We start from the raw sequence: 23,921 nt of genomic DNA on the forward strand, positions 1-23,921 counted from the left end.
TCTGTATCTTCCCGTTTTAATGTGTTGTATTGAAAAAATTCCAATAGTGGACGGAATTGGGGGGGGGGGGGGGCTCGAGGATATGCTAGTATTCAGCTCATGAATATGTATATCGTTCGTCAGACCTATCAGACAACACAGAATGTGAGGCAAATGAATTATTCATTTTGACGTCCAATCACGCACTTCCCTTATCACGACCTTTGGACCCTATCATGCGTCCGTGGTGGTGGTGTGTGAGGTAAACATGTCTCGTCTTTCGCGGGCATTATGGTAATGAGCTGACCGTGGGAACTCTTCGCTTATTATAGTAATGAGGTCAGTGGCTTCAACACAGATCCTACAAGGCTGTCGGCCTAACGGCCTCCGCATGCGGATAGTGTACGGGGGCATCGTGTCGTGCGATGTTACGCACAGTGAATACGGGTGGGTTTTACGCACAGTGAATACGGGTGGGTTTTTATACAGCGGCGGTCTTTTTTCGGAGTGAATAATTCGACTGCCTTGAGCAAGGCTATCTGACAGGCGACTCATTGGACAGTGTTTCGCAGATGGTGCTCCGGATTGGTTCACTCATTGCCCCTCGCCCGCCCACTCGCCATTCGATCCGCCCTTTTTGGTCAGGTTACTTTCGTGTTGTACAAAGCAGGGTTCTCCGGATTGGTTCATTCATTGCCACGCAGGGTCGAAAGGGTCGAAGAGGCTGGGTGCCAGGACAAAATCGAAACCAATCTCACGAATTTGCATTGAATGGGTGAAGTACCGTAGATTGATGTTTCGCAGGCGACCATGTGTCAACCACTGGTCGACGTTGTTATCAGACTTCCTAGAAATCCTTCTGACAGGTGACTCACTTGTTGAAAAGATAAAATGGAGAATATTTATGGAAAAGCATTCACTTCCAAACGGCATGAGAATTATCATGATGGACAAGGATAGGATCAAACGGAAGCTTTATAATTTGGAAACATTGGGTAGGGCCGGCTATAGGTTGGAAGGTGTCTAAGGGAACTTTACAATTAATAACATTTTGGGGTTGGGGGGGGGGGGGGGCCTTACACAAAGAGCCATTCTGGTCAGTGTATTGTGAGTGGTGTGTTGTCTGGTTTGAGACAGGCCACCTGTTGCTTGGTGAAGGAGGTCGCCGTGGGACCACTTTAGGTTGACAGTGGGTGGCGACCTCGGACTTACAAAAATCTCCATACAGAAATTGCACTATTGATGCAAAACGTATCTTGCTATTTTTAAACTATGGACACTATCTTTTGCCAGTAAACTCAAATGAGTACATGAATACCGTTTTAGAATACGGTCTGTTCATAGAGGTATAATGTTGCAGTTTCAGAGTTTCACGGAAGTTTGTGAAACCATTCCTTACTCTATGGTGAAGCTTATACACGTACGTTAAAGGCTGTTTTGAAGCTGTAAAAAAGAACTTTGCTTTGCATTTGGTCAAAGTTGTTAGGCAAAACGACATTAAGTTTCCTTTTGAATAAGTCTGAAACCACACAAACGTATTGAATTCCACACAAACAACCGACAAGTATATGCGAATTATGTACAGACGATACAAGTTCGTTGAAAGGATCAGTCATCTCGGAAATAGCCGACTTCGTTATTTGTGACCAAAATAAAAATATTTATTTCTGGCGGAACAGTAAAACGGTTATGGAAGTTTTGCTGTTGGGATTGTTTTTCAATTAACATGATGAATAGAAGCTTAACAATAAAAAGTTTAAATTTGTTAATGGAGTCAACTCTCACTTATCACATTGTATTTTGTTTTCATCTTTCTTGTTCTTTTCCCTCGATTTTAGCGAGTATGTAGTTCTCACTCGAATTGTTTATTGTAGGAGCGACTCTTGTTTTGTCTTTATATGGTTTATTGCCATTTTCTCAATGAACTGAAAGAATAAAAAAAAACATGTACCTGAATCCCAATACAGTTTCTCGGCCGAGTGTTTGTTTAGAAATTTAAATATCATTATCATAATACTAATAGGGCATTATAGAAACAAATGTAAAGTTAGTTTGCTTTATTGCATTTCACTCAGAAACTTTCTCATACTTCAAACTATCGATCGTCATGTTTTCCCCACATTTCTATTCTCAATTTACAACTTCAACTGACAGACTCAAACCCGACCAAGTGCACATTAATTTACCCGTTTGAAGGAATTGCGCCGCCATTGTTGGGCCGCGTGTTTATGCACACAGCATAGCGCAATGTCCTATCCAGTCAGTATAATGGAGATCAATGGATGTGATGCACACATGTTGCACGCACGGCGGTTCAAAAGCAGAAAGTCTCAGTATCAAATTCACATCTAGAATTGTAGAAAAGTGCGTCGATGTTTTGTTTTTCGGTGGACAAATCAGGTGTGTATTTTTCACAATCCGTTGTCATATGGCATTTTGTGTTGTATGCAAGACGATTTTTATAGGTCTACGCTGTGTATCGGAACAATCCATTTACATGATATTGATGGTTATGGGGAATATGGAGGTAGAAAATTTGTTAAAGGTTAGGTAAATCTAGCCCCATATAAATCGGTCCAATCATGGAGGAATAAATTGGTCCAATCCAGGAAGCAGGAGTGGGATAACTTTCCGTATGGCGCCACCACTTTTTCACTAATTTTTACAAAAAGGGATATGTCAATCAGGTAAATTAGATACTATATTATTTTATTTCGAATGAAAAAGTGGTGGCGCCATACGGAAACTTTTCCGATATCCCTTTTGAGTGAAAAGGTGGTGGCGCCATACGGAAAGTTATCCGACTTTTCCAATCGTTCATGATTCGCTGTTAAAAGAAGTTCCTTCTCACTATGCACTCAATGTTTTTGTTGAGAGTCGGCTGGTACAATTTTTTATCATTTGGTGTATCTCAGCACATGCATAAAATACCAAACCTGTGAAAATTTGATCTCAATCGGTCGTCAAAGTTGCGAGAAAATAATGAAAGTAAAAACACCCTTGAAACATGAAGTTGTGCGCTTTCAGATGCTTGATTTCAAGACCTCAAATTCTAAATCTGAGGTCTTGAAATCAATTCGTGGAAAATTGCTTCTTTTTCGAAAACTACATTACTTCAGAGGGAGCCGTTTCTCACAATGTTTTATACTATCAACCTCTCCCCATTACTCGTTACCACGAAAGGTTTTATGCTAATAATTATTTTGAGTAATTACCAATAGTGTCCACTGCCTTTAAAGTATTTTTTTTCTTTTCCCATTTTGGCATGCCATGAAATCTCAAATAGCAACCACATCATGTGATCTATGTGTGACCAGGCACTTTAAGTGACTGCCCCCTCTTAAGTTAACTAATGGTTGACTTAGCAGCAGCCCACCTGCTGAGGGTCTTATTTCCCAGAGTGTGGTCAGCCCCAGCTCTACCCCAGGTATAGTGTAGCTATTGTGCAACTAAGTCATTCCATTGCAAGTTATCATCGTGTGAACAAGTCATTTTCCAAGAGTCTCAGAGCTATTCCAGTTTTCAGAGTTATTCCCATCCTTGTTATGTAAGTACCAAATCTTTCTTTGTTTCTTATCACTGCTAGACTACAATCCATATTTGTGTTTATAATTATTGCCATTTCTAAGGAGATTCACTGTATTTTAAGTGGTTTGGTTAAGTTTCCTTTGTCTATACAATTGTAGTTCTTTGCATTTGTTGTTACTTTTGTTTTAGTTTGGAAGCACTAATTAAGCCAGTGTTTTGCCCAAACTTGTCTTTTTTTTAATTGTCTTTACTCTGTTTATATTTGAAACAGTTGAGGATAATGTTTCCTTGGATTAATTTACTTTGCTACATGTATATGGAGGAAGGAAAAGAGTTCTTTTACAAGTTTCCTTAAGAAATAGTTTGGTTTATTATAATTAACTTTACATTTCATTGAAGATGGAGTGTAAAGTTATTTGTTGTTTTAGACTCTTCCATGTCCATACTTTTATTGTTCATGTCACAGAGAAGTTTAAACTAGTTGTATGGATTTCATTTCATTATTGGCTTTTCTTGTTATTTGATTTACCTAGTTCATTGCAAAGTTCTTGCTAGGATAACTTTGATTGAGTCACTTTTGATAATTGTTATTATTCCTTATTTTGCTCATTTTGCCATTAAGGTCTTTCAGTTATGATTAAGCTATTGTTTCTTGTGTACATTAGATTTCTGTGTTTCTACTCCATGAAACTTCAGAGATTTACAGTTTCTTGTGTAAGGTTCTAGCATAGACCCCACATGAGATTCCTAGTGCTGTATGCTATGGGTTGTTTATTGCAGAGATGTAGAGATTAAGTAATTGATTACACCAGCTGTGGAATGTCTTAGGAACTTCCAAGGTTCATGGCTGTGTGTTTGGTTTATTGACAAAGGGTATGTTCAGACAGCATACTTAGACCTGAACTGGTCTAACTTTTACGAGCAGCGGGGGGGGGGGGGGGGGGGGGGGGGTCGTAAAAATAAAAACCCATTGCGTTCAGACAGCACAGAGTTAAACCCGATCCGGTTTATTTTCGGTTTTAAGAGGTCAAAGTAGACGCGACCCCGTTGCTCTAACATCCGGTTTTATTCATCAGATTCGCTAGCCAGCATCCAGTCAAAGTTTAAAAATGCGATCTTGATTGTTGAGGGTGACTTTAACCTTGCAGACATTGACTGGACCAATCGATCTGTTAGACCTTATGCTGTGGAGTCGGCAAAATGTTCTCTGTTACTGGATGTATGCAATGATTTTTTCCTGGACCAACTAGTCAAAGAGCCCACAAGGATTTCTGAAGCTGCTCAGAACATTTTGGACCTCGTCCTCTCAACCCACCCTCATTACATTGGAAGTGTGGAAGTGTCTTGGCCGAGCGATTAAGAGCACTGAGTTCAAACTCTGGTGTTTCTGATCAGCAGAGTTTGGGTTTGAATCCCCAGCCGTGACACTGTGTCCTTGAGCAAGACACTTAACCATTGCTTCGTCCTTCGGATGGGACATAAAGCCGTTGGTCCCATGTGTTGTGTAATGCATGTAAAAGAACCCAGTGCACTTCGAAAAGAGAAGGGGTTCGCCCCGGTGTTCCTGGTTGTGGCTGCTTAATGCACCGTAGCACCTTGTAAACCCTTATAAGGTGCTAAATAATTGGGTCTCAGAATTCATCACTGCAATAACCTATCTTTCTGAAAGTTTGTATATACTCAGTGCCTTGAGTACCTTGTTTGGTAGATACGTGCGCTATATAAGACTTTGATATTATTACATTGAAAAATGTAAAGTGGTTCCAGGTATCAGCGATCATGAAGTGGTTCTCTTCACCCTTAATCTTAACCCCAAACTCAACAAAAAAGTTCCAAGAAAGGTTTACTTGTATGGGAAAGCAAACATGGAGAATTTAAGAGCTGACATGACAAACTTCCAGGAAACTTTTGACACTACTATGTATCTAAACGACTTTTGATTGATTGATAGATTTCCAAAGCCTACTATTGTCATAGAAATAATGTTTTTCTTCTTTATCTGCAGATAAGTGATGTAACACTGTGACCTTTGAAGTCGTCAACTACTATGAACTTCAGACACTGATGTAAAGTCGATCATTCTCCACTCACACTTTTTTAAAATGAATTGCAAGAAGAAGCGATTTGAATTTGTCGGTGACAATTGTAATGTGTCTTTCTCTAATAAACACAAACTGAGAAGGCATCAAAGAGTTCACTCTGGAAAGGGACCATTTGTTTGTGACATTTGTGTGAAAGCATTTTCTCAAAAAGGCAATCTAAGTACTTACTCCAGCACTGGTAAGAAACCTTTTGTTTGTGACATTTGTGGAAATTCTTTTGGGCAGAAAAATAATTTAACTCAACATCAGCGTGTCAACACTGGAGGGAAACCATTCGTTGGTGACATTTGTGGAAAAGCTTTTGCCCAAAGTAAAACGCTATCCAACCATCATAGAATCCACACTGGAGAGACACCTTTCGTTTGTGACATTTGTGGAGATTCTTTCAGACAGAAAGCTATTTTAACTCAACATAACCGTGTCCACACTGGAGAGAAACCATTCACTTGTGATGTTTGTGGAAAAGCTTTTGCCCATAATACAACTCTTTCCAACCATCATAGAGTCCACACTGGAGAGAAACCTTTCATATGTGACATTTGTGGAAAAGCTTTTGCCCAAAGTAAAACGCTATCCAACCATCATAGAATCCACACTGAAGAGAAACCTTTCGTTTGTGACATTTGCGGAGATTCTTTCAGACAGAAAGCTAATATAACTCGTCATCAGCGTGTCCACACTGGAGAGAAACCATTCATTTGTGACATTTGTGGAAAAGCTTTTGCCCATAGGAAAACGCTATCCAACCATCATAGAATCCACACTGGAGAGAAACCGTTTGTTTGTGACATTTGTGGAGATTCTTTTAGACAGAAAGCTAATTTAACTCAACATCAGCGTGTCCACACTGGAGAGAAGCCATTCAATTGTGACGTTTGTGGAAAAGCTTTTGCCCAAAGTAAAACGCTATCCAACCATAATATAATCCACACTGGAGAGAAACCATTTGTTTGTGACATTTGTGGACAGGCATTTTCTCGAAAAGAAAATCTAAGTAAACACTCTTCAGTCCACACTGGAGAGAAACCATTTGTTTGTGACATTTGTGGAAAAGCTTTTGGTCATAAAAGGAACCTATCCAACCATCATAGAATCCACACTGGAGAGAAACCATTCGTTTGTGACATTTGTGGACAGGCTTTTGCCACAAAAAAATACCTATCGCGCCACCAGAGAATCCACACTGGAGAGAAACCATTTGTTTGTGACATTTGTGGAAATGCTTTTGCCCATAAAACCACCCTATCCAACCACCATAGAATCCACACTGGAGAGAAGCAATTCTTTTGTGACCTTTGTGGAAAAGCTTTTGCCACAAAAAAATACCTATCGCGCCACCAGAGAATCCACACTGGAGAAAAACCATTTGTTTGTGACATTTGTGGAAAAGCTTTTGCCCATAAAACCACCCTATCCAGCCACCATAGAATCCACACTGGATAAACCATTTATTTGTGACTTTGTGGTAAGTATTCTTTGTGAAAAAAACATTTCACAAACCATTAACTTAAAACATGTCCACTTGTAATGAGAATCTCCATTAATTTGTGACTTTTTCACTTGAAGCCACTCTTAGTGACCTCCAGAAACCATTTGTTTGTGACATTTCAGGGAAAGCTTTCTCATAATAGCATCACCTTGATGTTGGGTTCACATTGGAGAGAAACTTGGTGCATTTAATTACCTGACTTGGGTTTTTCCCTGTTGTACTCAACTACTCATCCAGTCGAACCTCTTACACAAGCTCACCGAACGCCAGCTTCCCCCAGCATTCACATACTGTACCAATGCATCTTTTTCGGACACTATAGCTGACTGGAACTACTATACTTTCATTGTGTGGACTACCCACAAAACTTGTCATTTATTCATAAAATGATCATAACATAAATATTCTCAAGACTGACTAAAACCATGGACCTATCTCAGCATCTTGCCATCAATCTTTTGCACTTTATAAATGACGATTCCAATGAGTTTTGATTTTAAAGCCTACTACATTGTCATTTTAAATATTAATCATGTTTTTTCTTCTTTATCTGCAGCTAAGTAATGTAACACTGTGACCTTTGAAGTCATCAAGCACTGTGAACTTAACATTTGTGGTAAAAGTCTTTTCACAATCTGTTAGCATGACTATTCCGTCAGCTTGCCATACTGGAGAGAAACCAAAATTTGTTTGTAATATCTTTGGAAAAGCATTATTTGCTTAAATCGTCATCAACATGCCATCAGCATGTTCACATTGGAGAGAATTCAGTGTTTGTGATTTCTGTGGAAAAGCTTTCTTGTGTGACTAGTCACTGACACGCCATAAGTGTGTCCACACTGGAGAGATGTCATCGTTTGTGATTTCTGTGGAAAAGTTTTCTTGTGTAACTCGTCACTGACACTCCATAAGTGTGTCCACACTGGAGAGAATTCAATGTTTGTGATCTCTGTAGAAAAGCTTTCTTGTGTAACTCGTCACAGACATGCCTTAAGTCCACATTGACGAGAAACCATCATTTTGTGAAACTCTTGTAAAAGCCTTCAGCCACCAAAGCCAACTGATCCGTCATCATCCAGCACACTGCAGAAAAACATTCTGAAAGAAATCTTCCTCTCAACCAAATCAGCTTGTTTTAATTTTTGAGAAAACTCGTTCCCGTGACATTTGTGGAGCAGCCTTCATTTTGAAGCAACATTATTAACTTGTCCACGATGAACACACCATGTTTGTCACTGGGGGTGTTTTCGGAAAGCAAACTCTGAAAGGAGCTGTTTGTTAAATGACCAGAGTGTTTCCACCTCTAAGAACAAAAAATTTATTTAAAGGAACAGGTTGCCTTGGATCGGTCGAGTTGGTCTTTGAAAAGCGTTTGTAACCGTTTTTTATAAAATGCATATATTATGTTTAGAACGATATTTTAAAAGTAGATCCACACAAAGCTCTCTCAAAATTGCGTCAAATTAAAAGAAAAACATGCAATATCAAGACAAATTTGTGTGGATCATTGTACTCTACTTTTTAACCATCTTTCTAACCATATGTGTTTTATAAAACACGCTTTTCAAAGACCAACTCGACCTATCTAAGGCAACGTGCTCCTTTAAGTGCACTCTAGGCACAAACCTTTTGTGAATTTGTGAAAAGGCCTTTCATATAAATTCATCCTTCCTTGAAAATCATGAGAAAGTCATTGTAGGGAAAGAGCTTGTAATTTTGACATTTGTTGTGAAGCATTTATTTAAAAGGGTATTCTAAATAGACACCACCAGAGAGTCTACGAAAAGAGATTTTGAAAGCTCCAAACAGTCTCCCACTTTAGGAGAAAACACCTGACTATCCATCTGCATGTTCACAGTTAACACTGGACCTGCTGTAGGATTCTAACCAAAAATGTGTATTGCCATTTTAATTTTTAAAGTGATTACCAATTAGGCCTAATGTTTAGCTTCTGTTTTTTCTTCACTTTTACTTCTCAAATAAACCAATCAACAACCTTCATGTTTTGAATAGTGTTAGTATTTTTGTATTAGCGTTTTGTGATGTCTTTTCATAAAGAAGATGGAAATGGAATTAAAAATGAGCCTCAAGAAAAGAAGAATATTGATTGGATTTTGTTACGTAAGGGGTCTGTTTTCATAATCATCAATACCTGATGCTCTGGAGAAGTGTGCAACACCTCAAAGCAATTTCCAATCAAGCTAAGGGCAGTTACGGGCAGAAGAGCTGGCTCCACTGTTTTAATGTCAAGATTTTAGCCAAATGAAAAAGATGTTATTTAGTCCTATTTGTAAGGTGGATACAGGATTTGCAAATGGGGGATTGGGGAGGGGGCAGGGGTAAACAGTTTGCAGGGTAATTACTATTCATCTGGCCATATTGATACCAGCACAACATACAGCTGGTCAAAGTAAGATAAAATTGTTATTGTTGTGCAAGAAATAAACATTTGAAAGCACCTTCATGCATCGAAAAAATAAAGAAATTTGTTCGAGTTATGTTGTGTCTGAGTGGCTATGGCTGAAAAGTCCTCTTTATCAATGTTGTCTTTGCAGCCCATAGCTGGAGCCAAAGCCCTTTAATTTGTATACAGCCTCAGTCAAATGGGCACAAAGTGCTATTGCCAATGTTGCCCTGGACTTGGCTTAGGTGCCCGTTCAAAAGTTCCCATAAACAGAGTTAAATAAGATTTTCTAGACGTACTCTTTGGAGACTGTCCTTGCTGGTGTTCATGCAATTATGTCCTCTATGCAATACTATCTGGAGGACATTATTGCATATGCAATATTTTCCGCCGGACAGTTTCGCATATGCAATTGTGTCCGGCCGGACGCTGCTGCATAATGCAGTTGTGTCCGCCCGGACACATTTGCACATGCAGTTGTGTCCGCCCCCGCGCAAAACCGTCCTTGCAGTAAATTAAATGCCCTTGGTCGACGGAAAACGTTCGCCATTTTTTTTTTACAAGCTAAGTGCATGTCATGAATGACTTGGGAAATGTTTGACCGTTGGGTAATCGCTGCAATCAGAAAATACCGTGAATATTCATGCTGTATAAACGTAGGTTCAGTGTCTGCACGCGCGCATATATTGTACATGTACTGGACATAATTCAGAGATGCCAGGTCCAGAGGCCAGCTATGCGTGAGATTTTTCAAAGCTCAACTTCCCCCCCCCCCCCCCCCCGGATTCCCCCCCCCCCCCCCTCCGATTTGGCAATGCATGTCGTTAATTTTTTTCCCGGTCTGGCCCCAATGCGTGAAAAAATGGTTGCTATATGTGTGTGAGCCTGAGACAGAGCCCAAATGCGCGAGTTTCACGCCTAATGCGTGAGACTTGGTAGGTCTGCATAATTATGCACAGCCCCGGACATGATTGCATATGCAAAACTGTCAGTGACAGTATTGCATGGCGGACACAATTGCATCTGACACCCTCATAGCAATTCCAGGCCTTGGGTGGTGCGATCCTATGAGTCTACCCTCTGGTCCTCCCCCCCCCCAAAAAAAAAGGGTTACTCTGATAAATATTGCACCCAACCCTACCACAGACCCACCCAAAAGGAATTTAAGTAGCCCCATCAAAAGATATTAGTAACCACGCCCATCCCTACTTGCTTAACCTGAACAACAGAGGGGGTTGTTTCAGAAGTGGTTTGTATTCGATGATGCACACATGGCCGGCGGTTCGAAAAGCGGAAAGTCTCCTATCAAATTCACATCTAGAATTGTAGAAAGGTGCGTCGTTGTTTTTGTTTTTCGGTGGAAAAATCAGGTGTGTATTTTTCACAATCCGTTGTCATATGGCATTTTGTGTTGTATGCAAGACAATCATTTTAGAGACGCTCAGAACATTACAATCCATGATTGATACTAGACCACATGACTGAGATTGAGTAGACACACTACTCAGTCACTGGGCTGGGGCGCTTTACTTCCTTACTTTACTCGTCTTACGATTGATATGAGAAATTGTTTAGGGTTATGCATTTGTGACCCCATATCCTATAATTGATTCCTTCCAATCGGCATCGAGCTCTTTCTTGAATGTTGACACTGATTTGGCATTTACTACTTTAACTTTGTCTTGAGTGGGAGACTTTTCCAAAAGAAGTTCCTTCTCGCTGCTAACCTAGTACTTAAGTATAGTTCTAGCCCACCTTGTTGGGCTGTAATGGCTCCGCTTTTAACATCGGTCTCATCACTGTCACCATTACAGCCCACCTTCGATACATGTCTTAAACGCTAAGTTTTCAAAGACGCAAAATGCGAGGTAGTTTGATTGCAAATTTCTCCCATTTGAAAAAGTCCTATACTACGCCAACATACCTCATTTTATTCCTTACATCTTAATTGTAGCCAAATTGCTGTCAACCTGCAATAACCAAACATTAACCCACACAGCAGACCGACGTTGTTATGACGTCATTTTCAGGTCAGACCAAACGTTGGATGGACGTCAATGTTTGAGGTTAAAGTGACGTAATTTTTGCACCCACGCGCGACGTCAAATTGACATAGGTCTTTGGTCAAACCCAACGTCTAACTGACGTTGCATGACTTTGTTTGACGTCATTCCTACACTGATATAATGTTAACTCAACGTCAGTTAGACGTTGGTATTGACCAAAAATCTATGTCAACTTGACGTCGCGCTTTGGTGCAAAAATTACATCACTTTAAAGCCATTGGACCCTTTCGGTAAACAGTGTTTTCCAAGGCCCACACTTTGTGTACCACAACTTCTATATCAAATAACAAACCTGTGAAAATTTAGGCTCAATCGGTCATCGGAGTCGGGAGAAAACAACGGAAAAACCCACCCTTGTTTCCGCGCGTTTCGCCGTGTCATGACATGTGTTTAAAATAAATCCGTAATTCTCGTTAACGAGAATTTATATTGTTTTGCTGTTTTCTCAAAAAGTAAATCATTTCATGGAATAATATTTCAAGAGGAGTCTTTTACCATTGCCTTCTGTAAACCGTGAAAGGGTCCAATGGCTTTAACGGACGTTGATGGCATTCAACACCCAAATAGACACGTCCAATCGACGTCACCAGCAATGTCAAACAATGCAATAATGACATGACTGGACGTCATTCCCGCATTGATGTAACATTGGTTCAACGTTGGCTAGACGTTACCCAGAAAGCATACGGACGTTGTTTCAACGTTAATTTGCTCATTAATAAAAAATGTTAAATTACGTCAGCCATTTAACGTTGAAACAATGTTACTTGGGATGTCTCATTAACTTTTACCTGAGTAATTAGTGCAATTTATGCATTTGTCTTTATTTAAATATTAATACTACACTACTAATACACTACTAATGTTGATACTACACTACTACATGCTATCCCTCATACCTATAGCATACAACACGTTTCATATATAAATAGTCTAGGATACATAGAATCTGCAGCCATGGATTTATTTTATTTAATTGGTTAAATTTTTAACTAATAATTAGCAAATGAAAAGATTGAACGAAGTGTTGAGGCCCAAAACATTTTTTTTCTAAAAGAATTTAGAAAAGAAACTGAACAATAAATCATTTAATTTCCCAATTACACCAAAATTGTTGCATATTAACTTCGAGTTTGGACTGCTATTTGTATCCGGCTATAAATTTTCATATCGAGGTCAACCTATGGCAACGTTGACACCTGACCAAAATATGACGTCTATTAGACGTCATGCTTTGGTAAGAAACTAACTACAATATATCAGCGCCATATTGATATCAAAAGTTGACCTACAAATGACATTTTACTGATGTCAGTAAATTGACGCCAAATTTACATCACGGGATGACCTTATAAAATGGACGTTGTATTAACGACGTACCAGCATTTTACTCTATCTTAACATAACCAAAATATGACGTTTAACTATTTACTTAATTCCGACGCTAATTGGTGTCAAAAGTTGACCATTAAATGATATTTAATTGATATCAATAATTAGACGCCAAATTGACATCACAGCTTGACCAAAAATGATGTTGTATTAATGTCAGCATAATGACTCAAACATTACATCTCAACGTGACCAAAATATTAAGTCAACTGACTATTTAATTCCGACGCCAAAATGACATCGCAGTTGACCTTAATATGACGTTATTTTAATGTCCACGTTTGACTCCAAAATAACATCTAAACATGACCAAAATATGACGTCTAACTAACTACAATATTTCGACGCTAAACTGATGTCAAAAATTGACCATTAAATGACGTTATATTTATGTCAATAATTGGTCGCCAAAATGACATCGCAGGTTAACCATAATATGACGTGCAAAAACGTCAGCATAATGACTTCAAAATGACATCTAAACATGACTTAAATATGACGTCTAACTAACAACAATATTTCGACACTGAACTGATGTCAAAAATTGACCATTAAATGACGTTATATTGATGTCAATAATTGGTCGCCAAAATGACATCGCAGGTTGACCATAATATGACGTTGCAAAAACGTCAGCATTATGACTTCAAAATGACATCTACACATGACCAAATAACGACATCTAAATAACGTCAATAGTTTCACACCTCACTGACGTCTCAATTTGACAACAGTTTGACGTCTTTCTAACGTCAAAATTTAAACACCAACCTGAACGTCATAGGTTGACAAAAATATGACGTCACACAAACGTCAGGCACCGACGGCGACCTTCACCGACCTAAATTGACCCTTTTTAATGTCAGCCCGACGTCGGTATGCTGTGTGGGAACATTAAGCAGATGGATAATTGTCAGCGAGCAATTTACATAAAGCGGAGAACTATGCGATATACCGAGCATTGACGTCTGGGGCCAAGGACAAATGAGGCCACTTTTTACCATAAATGCGCGCATGCTAACCGTCCCAAGAAAAAAAATATATACGCGCACAGGAAAGCGCTCTATGTTGTCCGCACATGTACAAGAAGCACTGTGAAAATGCAAGATGGTGGCAGAGGGCTTTGCTGCACGCTGAAATTTATAAAAATTCTATTTGAGCTGGAATACTTTACAGTTTTTGTGCCTCCTGGATTTTAAAATGTATGCTGGAGGAGTTGGAGGCGAGTTAACGGCACCTTACCTGTTTTGACAGCGTAGGCTATAGCGGCAAGATAATAATAATAATAATAATAATAATAATAATAATAAGACTTGTAGTGCGCACGTATCCACCCTGCTGGGTGTTTAAGGCGCAGTAAAACCAACAAACAAAACAAAAGACGAAGAAAACAGACACAACAAAATTAATCCTTTAAAACCTGTGACATAAGATAAGTTTTGAGAAGAGATTTGAATTTTGTGGTACACAGACAATTGATCTAAGATTTAGTGGTAGAGAGTTCCAGATGCGTGGGGCAGCTGAAGGAAAAGACCTGTCACCCCATGAGTGTCAAGACTTGGGTTCAATGAGGAGAAGCATGGAACTTGATAGAAGATTCCTTGATGGAGTGTAAACTTGAAGCAGTTCAGATATAACGTGGGGAGCCTTGCCATTGAGAGCTTTATGGACAATGAGCATCAGCTTGAAGATGATTCGTTGAGAAATCCGGAGCCAGTGAAGTTGTTTCAGAATGGGGGTGATAGAACAGGATTTTCTAGACAGTGCCACAATGCGGGCAGCAGTATTTTGGAGGCGACGAAGTCGGGAAATCTGGTTGTTAGGAAGACTATAGAGAAGAGCATTGTCGTTGTCAAGACGAGAAGTAACAAATGCATGAACGACCTATTCAGTGGCACTTTTGTCCAAGTACTTGCGAATCTTACCTATATTCCTGATGTGATATGATGACAGACAAACAATGTTGTTGATGTGTGGCTGAAGTGTCATCAATGAAAAAAAAAAAACCTAAGTTCCAAGCTTTCAGCGAGGGAGCTAATCCCATATCCGAGCATCACCGATGGAAATGTATGGCACTGAAACCTTGTTAACTGTTGATGTTACCCAAATAGAAGGAACTCTGTCTTATTATCATTTAACTTCAGGAAGTTTTGTTGTGTCCAGCGACGAATCTCTTGGATGCATTTCTCAAGTCTTGCAATACATGCATTGGCGTTTTCTTGAGAAGATTTAAACGTGATGTATAGCTGAGTGTCGTCTGCATACACATGGTAATTCAAATTAAATTTCAGGATGATGTCACGAATCGGTAAAGTGTACAGTGTAAACCACTGCGGGCCGAGTACAGACCCCTGTGGCACAGAGTAGTTCAAAACAACAGGGTCGGATATTGCAGTGCCAATACAAACATGCCGAGTTCTATTGTGGAGATACGATTTGCACCATGCTAGGGCTGTGTCCTCTATGCCAAGGCGATTCTGGAGCCGAGAGAGAAGGATGTTGTGATCAATAGTGTCAAAAGCAGCATTCAAGTCTAGCAGGACTAGTGCTGTAAGGTTACCATTGTCCGTTGCAGAAAGATCGTTGCTCACACGGACTAGTGCAGGTTCAGTCAAAGTGCTTTATTCATCTTTTTCAGAGAGATCATTTTCTGAACTACCCAAAAATGTGGAATAAGTTAACTGTTCAAATTAGAGAAATGCTAGCTCACTCACTTCATTTAAAGGCCACCATTTCCAGCAGACTTACTAAACCATTGTCCCTCAATACCTTACCAGCAAACTTTTGGCACTACTATACGGGTATCTGAACGACTTTTGATTGATTTATAGAATTTCCAAAGCCTACTATTGTCATAGAAATAATTAATGTTTTTTTCTTCTTTATCTGCAGATACATTTGTAAGTGATGTAACACTGACCTTTGAAGTCATCAACTACTATGAACTTCAGACATTGATGTAAATTTGATCATTCTCCACTCACACTTTTGAAAATGAATTGCAAGAAGAAGCGATTTGAATTTGTCAGTGACAATTGTAATAAGTCTTTCTCTAATAAACACAAACTGAGAAGGCATCAAAGAGTTCACACTGGAAAGGAACCATTTGTTTGTGACATTTGTGGGAAAGCATTTTCTCAAAAAGGCAATCTAAGTACTTACTCCAGAGGTCACACTGGTAAGAAACCTTTTGTTTGTGACATTTGTGAAGATTCTTTCGGGCAGAAAAATAATTTAACTCAACATAAGCGTGTCAACACTGGAGGGAAACCATTCGTTTGTGACGTTTGTGGAAAAGCTTTTGCCCATAGTAAAACGCTATCCAACCATCATAGAATCCACACTGGAGAGAAACCTTTTGTTTGTGACATCTGCGGAGATTCTTTCAGACAGCAGACTGCTTTAACTCGACATATCCTTGTCCACACTGGAGAGAAACCATTCATTTGTGACATTTGTGGAAAAGCTTTTGCCCATAGTAAAACGCTATCCAACCATCATAGAATCCACACTGGAGAGACACCATTTGTTTGTGACATATGTGGACAGGTATTCTCTCGAAAAGGAAATCTAAGTCAACACTCTATAGTTCACACTGGAGAGAAAACACTCATTTGTGACATTTGTGGAAAAGCTTTTGCCCATAGAAAAACGCTATCCAACCATCATAGAATTCACACTGGAGAGAAACCATTTGTTTGTGACATATGTGGACAGGCATTCTCTCGAAAAGGAAATCTAAGTCAACACTCTACAGTTCACACTGGAGAGAAAACATTCATTTGTGACATTTGTGGAAAAGCTTTTGCCCTTAGAAAAACGCTATCCAACCATCATAGAATCCACACTGGAGAGAAACCATTTGTTTGTGACATTTGTGGAGATTTGTTCAGACACAAATCAAGTTTAACTCAACATCAGCGTGTCCACACTGGAGAGAAACCATTTGTTTGTGACATATGTGGACAGGCATTCTCTCGAAAAGGAAATCTAAGTCAACACTCTACAGTTCACACTGGAGAGAAAACATTCATTTGTGACATTTGTGGAAAAGCTTTTGCCCAGAGCCAAACGCTATCCAAGCATCATAGAATCCACACTGGAGAGACACCATTTGTTTGTGACATATGTGGACAGGCATTCTCTCAAAAAGGAAATCTAAGTCAACACTCTACAGTTCACTCTGGAGAGAAACAATTCTTGTGTGACATTTGTGGAAAAGCTTTTGCCCTTAGAAAAACGCTATCCAACCATCATAGAATCCACACTGGAGAGAAACCATTTGTTTGTGACATTTGCGGAGATTCTTTTAGACAGAAAACTGCTTTAACTCAACATCAGCGTGTCCACTCTAGAGAGAAACCGTTTGTTTGTGACATTAGTGGAGATTCTTTTGGGCAGACAAATAATTTAACTCAACATCAGCGTGTCCACACTGGAGAGAAACCATTCATTTGTGACATTTGCGGACAGGCATTTTCTCAAAAAGGATATCTAAGGCAACACTCTACAGTTCACACTGGAAAGAAACCTTTTGTTTGTGACATTTGTGGAAAAGCTTTTGCCCATAAAAGGACCCTATCACTCCACCATAGAATCCACACTGGAGAGAAACCATTCGTTTGTGACATTTGTGGACAGGCTTTTTCTCAAAAAGGAAATCTAAGTAATCACTCGACAGTTCACACTGGAGAGAAACCATTCGTTTGTGACATTTGTGGAAAAGCTTTTGGTACAAAAAAATACCTATCCAGCCACCAGAGAATCCACACTGGAGAGAAACCATTCGTTTGTGACATTTGTGGAAAAGCTTTTGCCCATAAAACCACCCTATCCAACCACCATAGAATCCACACTGGATAAACCATTCGTTTGTGACATTTGTGGAAAAGCTTTTGCCACCAAACAATACCTATCCAGCCACCAGAGAATTCATACTGGAGAGAAACCATGCGTTTGTGACATTTGTGGAAAAGCTTTTGTCACAAAAAATTACCTATCCAGCCACCATAGAATTCACACTGGAGAGAAACCTTGCGTTTGTGACCTTTGTGGAAAAGCTTTTGCCACAAAAAAGTACCTGTCCAGACACCAGAGAATCCACACTGGATAAACCATTTGTTTGTGACTTTGTGGTAAGCATACTTTGTTAAAAAGCATTTCACAACCATTAACTTAAATCTTAAACATACTGTCCACTTTTGAGAAAATCTGTTTATTTGTGCTTTTTCACTTGAAACCACTCTTGCTGACCACTAGAAACCATTTGTTTGTGACATTTCAGGGAAAGCATTCTCATAATAGCACCACCTTGAAGTTGGGTTCACATTGGAGAGAAACTTGATGTATTTAATTACCTTACTTGGGTTTTTCCCTGTTGTACTCAACTCATCCAGTCGAACCTCATGCACGAGCTCACCGAACGCCAGCTTCCCCTAGCATTCACACATCAATGCATCTTGGGACACTTCTAGCTGACTTGGAATTGCTTTCATTTGGTTCACTACCCCCAAAACTGTCCATTGATTCATTGAAAGATCATAAAATAAATATTCTCAAGATGGACTAAAACCATTTAACTGTCTCAGCATCTTGACAGCAAATGTTAAACACTTAAAAGAACACATTGCCTTGGATTGGTCGAGTTGGTCTTTGAAAATCGTTCTGCAACCGTTTTTTGTAAAATGTATATGGTTAGAAAGATATTGTAAAAGTAGAATACAATGATCTACACAAATATGCCTCGAAATTGCGTGGTTTTCTTTTTACCCTGATGACTAACATGGTCGGCCTTTTATGGCAGTCAAAATTTTGACTCCCATAAATGGCCGACTGTGATAGTTTGCATCGTAAAAGGAAAACCGTGCAGTTTCGAGTGATACTTGTGTGGATCAATATATTCTACTTTTAAAATGATCTACACAAATATGCCTCGAAATTGCGTTTTTGTTTTTTACCCTGTCGACTAACACGGTCGGCCATATATAGTAGTCAAAATTTTGACTCCCATAAATGGCCGACCGTGATAGTTCGTGACGTAAAAGGAAAACCGTGCAGTTTCTAGTGATACTTGTGTGGATCATTATATTCTACTTTTAAAACACCTTTCTAACCATCTATGCATTTCATAACAAACGGTTTCAAACGCTTTTAATAGACCAACTTGTCCGATCCAAGGCACTGGTTCCTTTAAATTACCTTTTTTTCAATAAGTTTTGATTTTAAAATCATAATACATGTATTGTCATATTTTATTGATCATGTTTTTTTTTTCTTAATGTGCAGTGACATAAGTGACCTTTGAAGTCATCATTCCTGTGTATTTAACATTTTGTGGTAACCGTCAGCGTGCCATACTGGAGAGAAACCAAAATTTGTTTGTGATAACTTTGGAAAAGCATTTTTGCATAAATCGTCATCGACATGCCATCAGCGTACGTGCATACTGGAGAGAATTCATCGTTTGTGATTTCTGTGGGAAAGCTTTCTTGTTTAACTTGTCACTGAAATGACATGAGGGTGTCCACATTGACAAATCACAAGGGTTTAGACTTGCATCTTTGTTGAAATTAGGCTAAAATCACAAAAAACAAAACAAACATACATGTAGCATTGTGTATAAATTTTTCCCTATAATGTGCACAGACAATGACTTTTCAAATGTTGCCCTTAGATGTGCACAGGCCATGTGTTTCTGACCAAATCTTGCTCTTAAGTGTGCCTGGTGTACTTGCAAAAATGTGTATTTAAGGCTATTTTAGCCTTGTGTACTTGAAAAATGTGTGCAAGTCTGTAGCCCTAGGTACTTGTCACAATTTGTCTGAAAATGTGTATTTATTGGGCAGCCTTGTGTACACATGTACTTCTCAAATTTTGATAATGTGTACATGGCTTTATATATATGCCCTCCTATAGCCTTGTATACAATGTGTACAATAGCCCTGTACAGTTTGCCTGTAACTGTGTACCTGAAAATGTGTGCAAGTCTGTAGCCTTTGTCAAATTTTGCCTGAAAATGTGTATTTAATGCTATAGTAGCCTTGTGTACTTAATGTATTTTGCATGAAAATGTGTAGGCCTACATGAAAACATATGCAAGTCTATAGCTTTGTGTACAAGGCCATGTTCTTGTCAAATTTTGCCTGCAAATGTGTGCAAGCTGATAGCCTTGGGTACTTGTTGAATTTTGGCTGAAAACGAGTCAGGCTAACCGCCTTGTGTCAAATTTTGCTTGAAGTTGTGTATATATATTTCTATAGCCTTAGTGTACTTGACTCATTTTGCTTGAGAATGTGTGCAAGTCTATAAATGTGTACAAGGCTAAATAAATAGCCTTGTGTACTTGTTAAATTTTGCTTGAAATGTGTACAAGTCTCTAGCCTTAGGTAGGTGTTAATTTTTGCCTGAAAATGTGTGTTTAAGAATATAATCCTTGTGTACTTCTTTTTGTCTGAAATGTGTGCAAGTCTATAGCCTTGGGTAAGTGTCAAATTTTGCCTGAAAATGTGGATAAAGCTATATATAGCCTTGTGTACTTTTCTAATTTTGCTTGAAATTGTGTGCAAGTCTATAGCCTTGGGCAAGTGTCAAATTTTGCCTGAAAATATGTGTATAGCTTTGTGTACTTGTAAAAATTTTGATTGAAAATGTGTGCAAGACTATACCCTTAGGAACTTTTCAAATGTTGCCTGCAACTGTGGATAAGGCTATTATATAGACTTGTGTACTTCAAATTTTGATTGAAAATGTGTGCAAGGCTATAACCTTAGGTACTTTTCAAATTTTGCCTGAAAATGTGGATAAGGCTATGTGTGCAAGTATATAGCCTTTGGCCTTGTGTACTTTTTGCATGAAAATCTGTGCAAGTCTATAGCCTTTGATACTTTCAAATTTTGCTTGAAAATTTGTATAAGGCTATATATAGCCTTATACAAATTTTGTGTACTCTACGAATTTTGCTTGAAAATGTGTACCCTGTCTAACGTTAGGTACTTTTCAAATTTTGCCTGAAAATGTGGATAAAGCTATATATAGCCTTGTGTACTTTACACATTTTGCTTGAAAATGTGGATAAGGCTATAGCCTTGTGTGCTTTTCGAAATTTTGCTTGAAAATGTGTGCAAGTCTATAATCTTTGGTACTTGTCAATTTATGAAATTGTGTGCAAGGCGCCTTGAGTACTGTGCAGGTATTAGCCTTGGGTACTTGTCAAATTTTGCTTGAAAATATGTATAAGAGGTAGTGTGTACTTGTTGAATTTAAGTCTGTAGCCTTGAAAATATGGATAAAGCTATATATAGCCTTTGGTACTTTACACATTTTTGCGTGAAAATGTGGATAAGGCTATAGCCTTGTGTGCTTTTCGAAATTTTGCTTAAAAATGTGTGCAAGTCTATAATCTTGGGTACTTGTCAAATTTTGCCTGAAAATTTGTATAGGGCTATAGCCTTGGTTAAGTGTCAAATTTTGCTTGAAAATATGTATAAAAGGTAGTGTGTACTTGTTGAATTTAAGTCTGTAGCCTTGTGTCAAATTTTGCCTGAAAATATGTGCAAGTCTATAGCCTTTGGTACTTGTCAAATTTTGCCTGAAAATCTGATGAGGTTTTAGCCTTGGGTACTTGTTAAATTTTGCCTGAAAATATGTGCAAGTCTATAGCCTTTGGTACTTTACAAATTTTGCGTGAAAATATGGATAAGGCTATAGCCTTGTGTGCTTTTTCGAAATTTTGCTTAAAAATGTGTGCAAGTCTGTAATCTTTGGTACTTGCCAAATTTTTCCTGAAATTTTGCCTGAAAATATGTATATAAGGCCTTGTGTAGTTGTCAAATTTCGCCTGAAATTGTGTTCAAGGCGCCTTGTGTACTGGTCGAATTTTGCTTGAAAATATGTATATAAAGCTATGGGCGAATATGAAATTTTGGTATTCGGTTACCGCTGGCCATTGTTTCAACTCTTTACGGTGGTGAGCATAGTTAAATACTTAATTTAAATTTATGCTGTTTTATGCTGTCTTAAAGGCAGTGGACACTATTGGTAATTGTCATAGACTAGCCTTCACAGTTGGTGTATCTCAAAATATGCATAAAATAACAAACCTGTGAAAATTTGAGCTCAATCGGTCATCGAAGTTGCGAGATAATAATGAAAGAAAAAAACACCCTTGTCACACAAAGTTGTATGCGTTTAGATGGTTGATTTTGAGACGCCGTTTCTCACAATGTTTTATACCATCAACCTCTCCCCATTACTCGACACCAAGAAAGGTTTTATGCTAAAAATAATTTGAGTAATTACCAATAGTGTCAACTGCCTTTAAGGAGTCGGACGCGCGACGTCCGCGGATATTCAGATATTATTTTAAAGAATATCCGGTTACTTGGTTGTAATTACAGGACTATCTGGTTTATAAATAGGTATCCGGTTAAGAAAAGAAGGCATTCACAGTTACGGATAGGAAAACCTATTCACCATTAACCGGATATTCAAATAATTCTCCCAGGCCTAGTCCACTGCTGGTCTCTACTCTTTTCAGCGTGAAACCAGCCAAGGATTGCAATACAGGTTGAATGAGAGTTAGCTGGTCTCTAGTCTTACAGCGGGAAACCAGCCCTAGACTGCAATACATGTTAAATGAGAGTTAGCTGGTCTCTACTCTTACAGCGGGAAACCATCCAAGGATTGCAATTTGAATGAGAATTAGCTGGTCTCTACTCTTACTGCGGGAAACCAGCCAAGGATTGCCATACATATTGAATGAGAGTCAACTGGTCTCTACTCTTACAGCGGGAAACCAGCCAATGATTGCAACACGGGGCGAATGAAAGACTACCAAACAATACTAAACTTCGCCATAATAACAACATATGCTTTTATTATTATTATTTCACAGTTAAGTACAAAATACTTAACCTCCAGATTTGCACGCATCTCTTACTTAGCCCCCCTCCACATTTCTCATTACTCCTTTAGTATTATTTACATTTATTCACTTCATAAAAACCTCATTAGAGTAATTAACCTGCTGCTTAGTGTCCAGTAAACTGCAAGTAAGAATAAACACAAAAGCTGCAATGATTATTATTATTACCAAGTGCACCACTCCTCTATTACTATTGTATGTATCTAACACAGGGGTGAGGGCACCTTGAACCAATGGGGTTGGGGCACCTTCCATAAGGTACCCTCAAACCACAGGGGTTTGGGCACCTTCCACAAAGTACCCTCAAACCACAGGGTTAGGGTACCTTGCAAAAGGTGCCCTTACACCAATGGGGTTGGGGCACCTTCCATAAGGTACCCTCAGACCACAGGGTTGGGGCACCTTGCAAAAGGTGCCACCCAAATCACAGGGCTTGGGACACCTTCCAAAAGGCAATCACTCTACCTGAAATAATTATTGTGCACATCTGATGCTTCCGAAAAACTTCCCAAACCTCATTACAAAATCCAGAATAAAAAAATATAAAATTAACAACTCGCAAACAATCAGAATAGTGCAGGTTATTTTTTCCCCCATTATTTTGTTGTAGGGAAAGCTAACACGCAAAGAAGAAAGACACTCTACATTTGGCATCAAAGAATAATGATATTACTAAGGCCACCATTTTACTTTTAGGGATTGTATACCTTTGGTAATTTGAGCCCACAGTTTCCTTCAATACTACACATGTAGTATATTAAGAATACACTATGTAGTATAAATATACCATAGCTATAAGCTGTAAAAATGTCATTTAAAAGGTTGGTAGTTTTTTTTTTCTTTTCGATATTGGCAAAAACTGGAGTGGTTTAAATGTCCAAGCAAGAAGAAAAACCAGCAGTTGGAATACATAATCTGAGAAACGTTACTGTCGGGACAGCTTCGCAGATTCAAATTTTGGGGGACAAAAAAATGATATCTTTTTCCATAACTGCAGTACTTTAAAGCGAAACGCTTCTAATGCTTTTTTGAAGTTGTG

General features: G+C 38.8%; 1 protein-coding gene and 1 pseudogene across 2 annotated transcripts; both read left to right on the forward strand.

The window, feature by feature from the left end:
* Positions 1 to 2,248: 2,248 nt before the first annotated feature.
* LOC139945909 (uncharacterized) lies at positions 2,249 to 9,398 on the forward strand. Of its 2 annotated transcripts, XM_071943424.1 has the most exons (4): positions 2,249 to 2,379; positions 3,266 to 3,526; positions 5,513 to 7,074; positions 7,655 to 9,398. In XM_071943424.1, the coding sequence occupies exon 3, from the start codon at positions 5,610 to 5,612 to the stop codon at positions 7,050 to 7,052; it is 1,443 nt and encodes a 480-aa protein (XP_071799525.1). In that variant the 5' UTR covers positions 2,249 to 2,379; positions 3,266 to 3,526; positions 5,513 to 5,609; the 3' UTR covers positions 7,053 to 7,074; positions 7,655 to 9,398. The 2 variants fall into 2 exon arrangements, with proteins under 2 accessions (XP_071799525.1, XP_071799526.1); XM_071943425.1 differs by lacking the exon at positions 3,266 to 3,526 and having other exon boundaries at positions 2,270 to 2,379.
* A 1,376-nt stretch (positions 9,399 to 10,774) lies between these two features.
* LOC139945908 (uncharacterized) lies at positions 10,775 to 23,845 on the forward strand (annotated as a pseudogene).
* The last annotated feature ends 76 nt before the right edge of the window (positions 23,846 to 23,921 follow it).

Source organism: Asterias amurensis, chromosome 13 (assembly GCF_032118995.1).
Source record: "Asterias amurensis chromosome 13, ASM3211899v1".
Taxonomy (NCBI): Eukaryota; Metazoa; Echinodermata; class Asteroidea; order Forcipulatida; family Asteriidae; genus Asterias; species Asterias amurensis.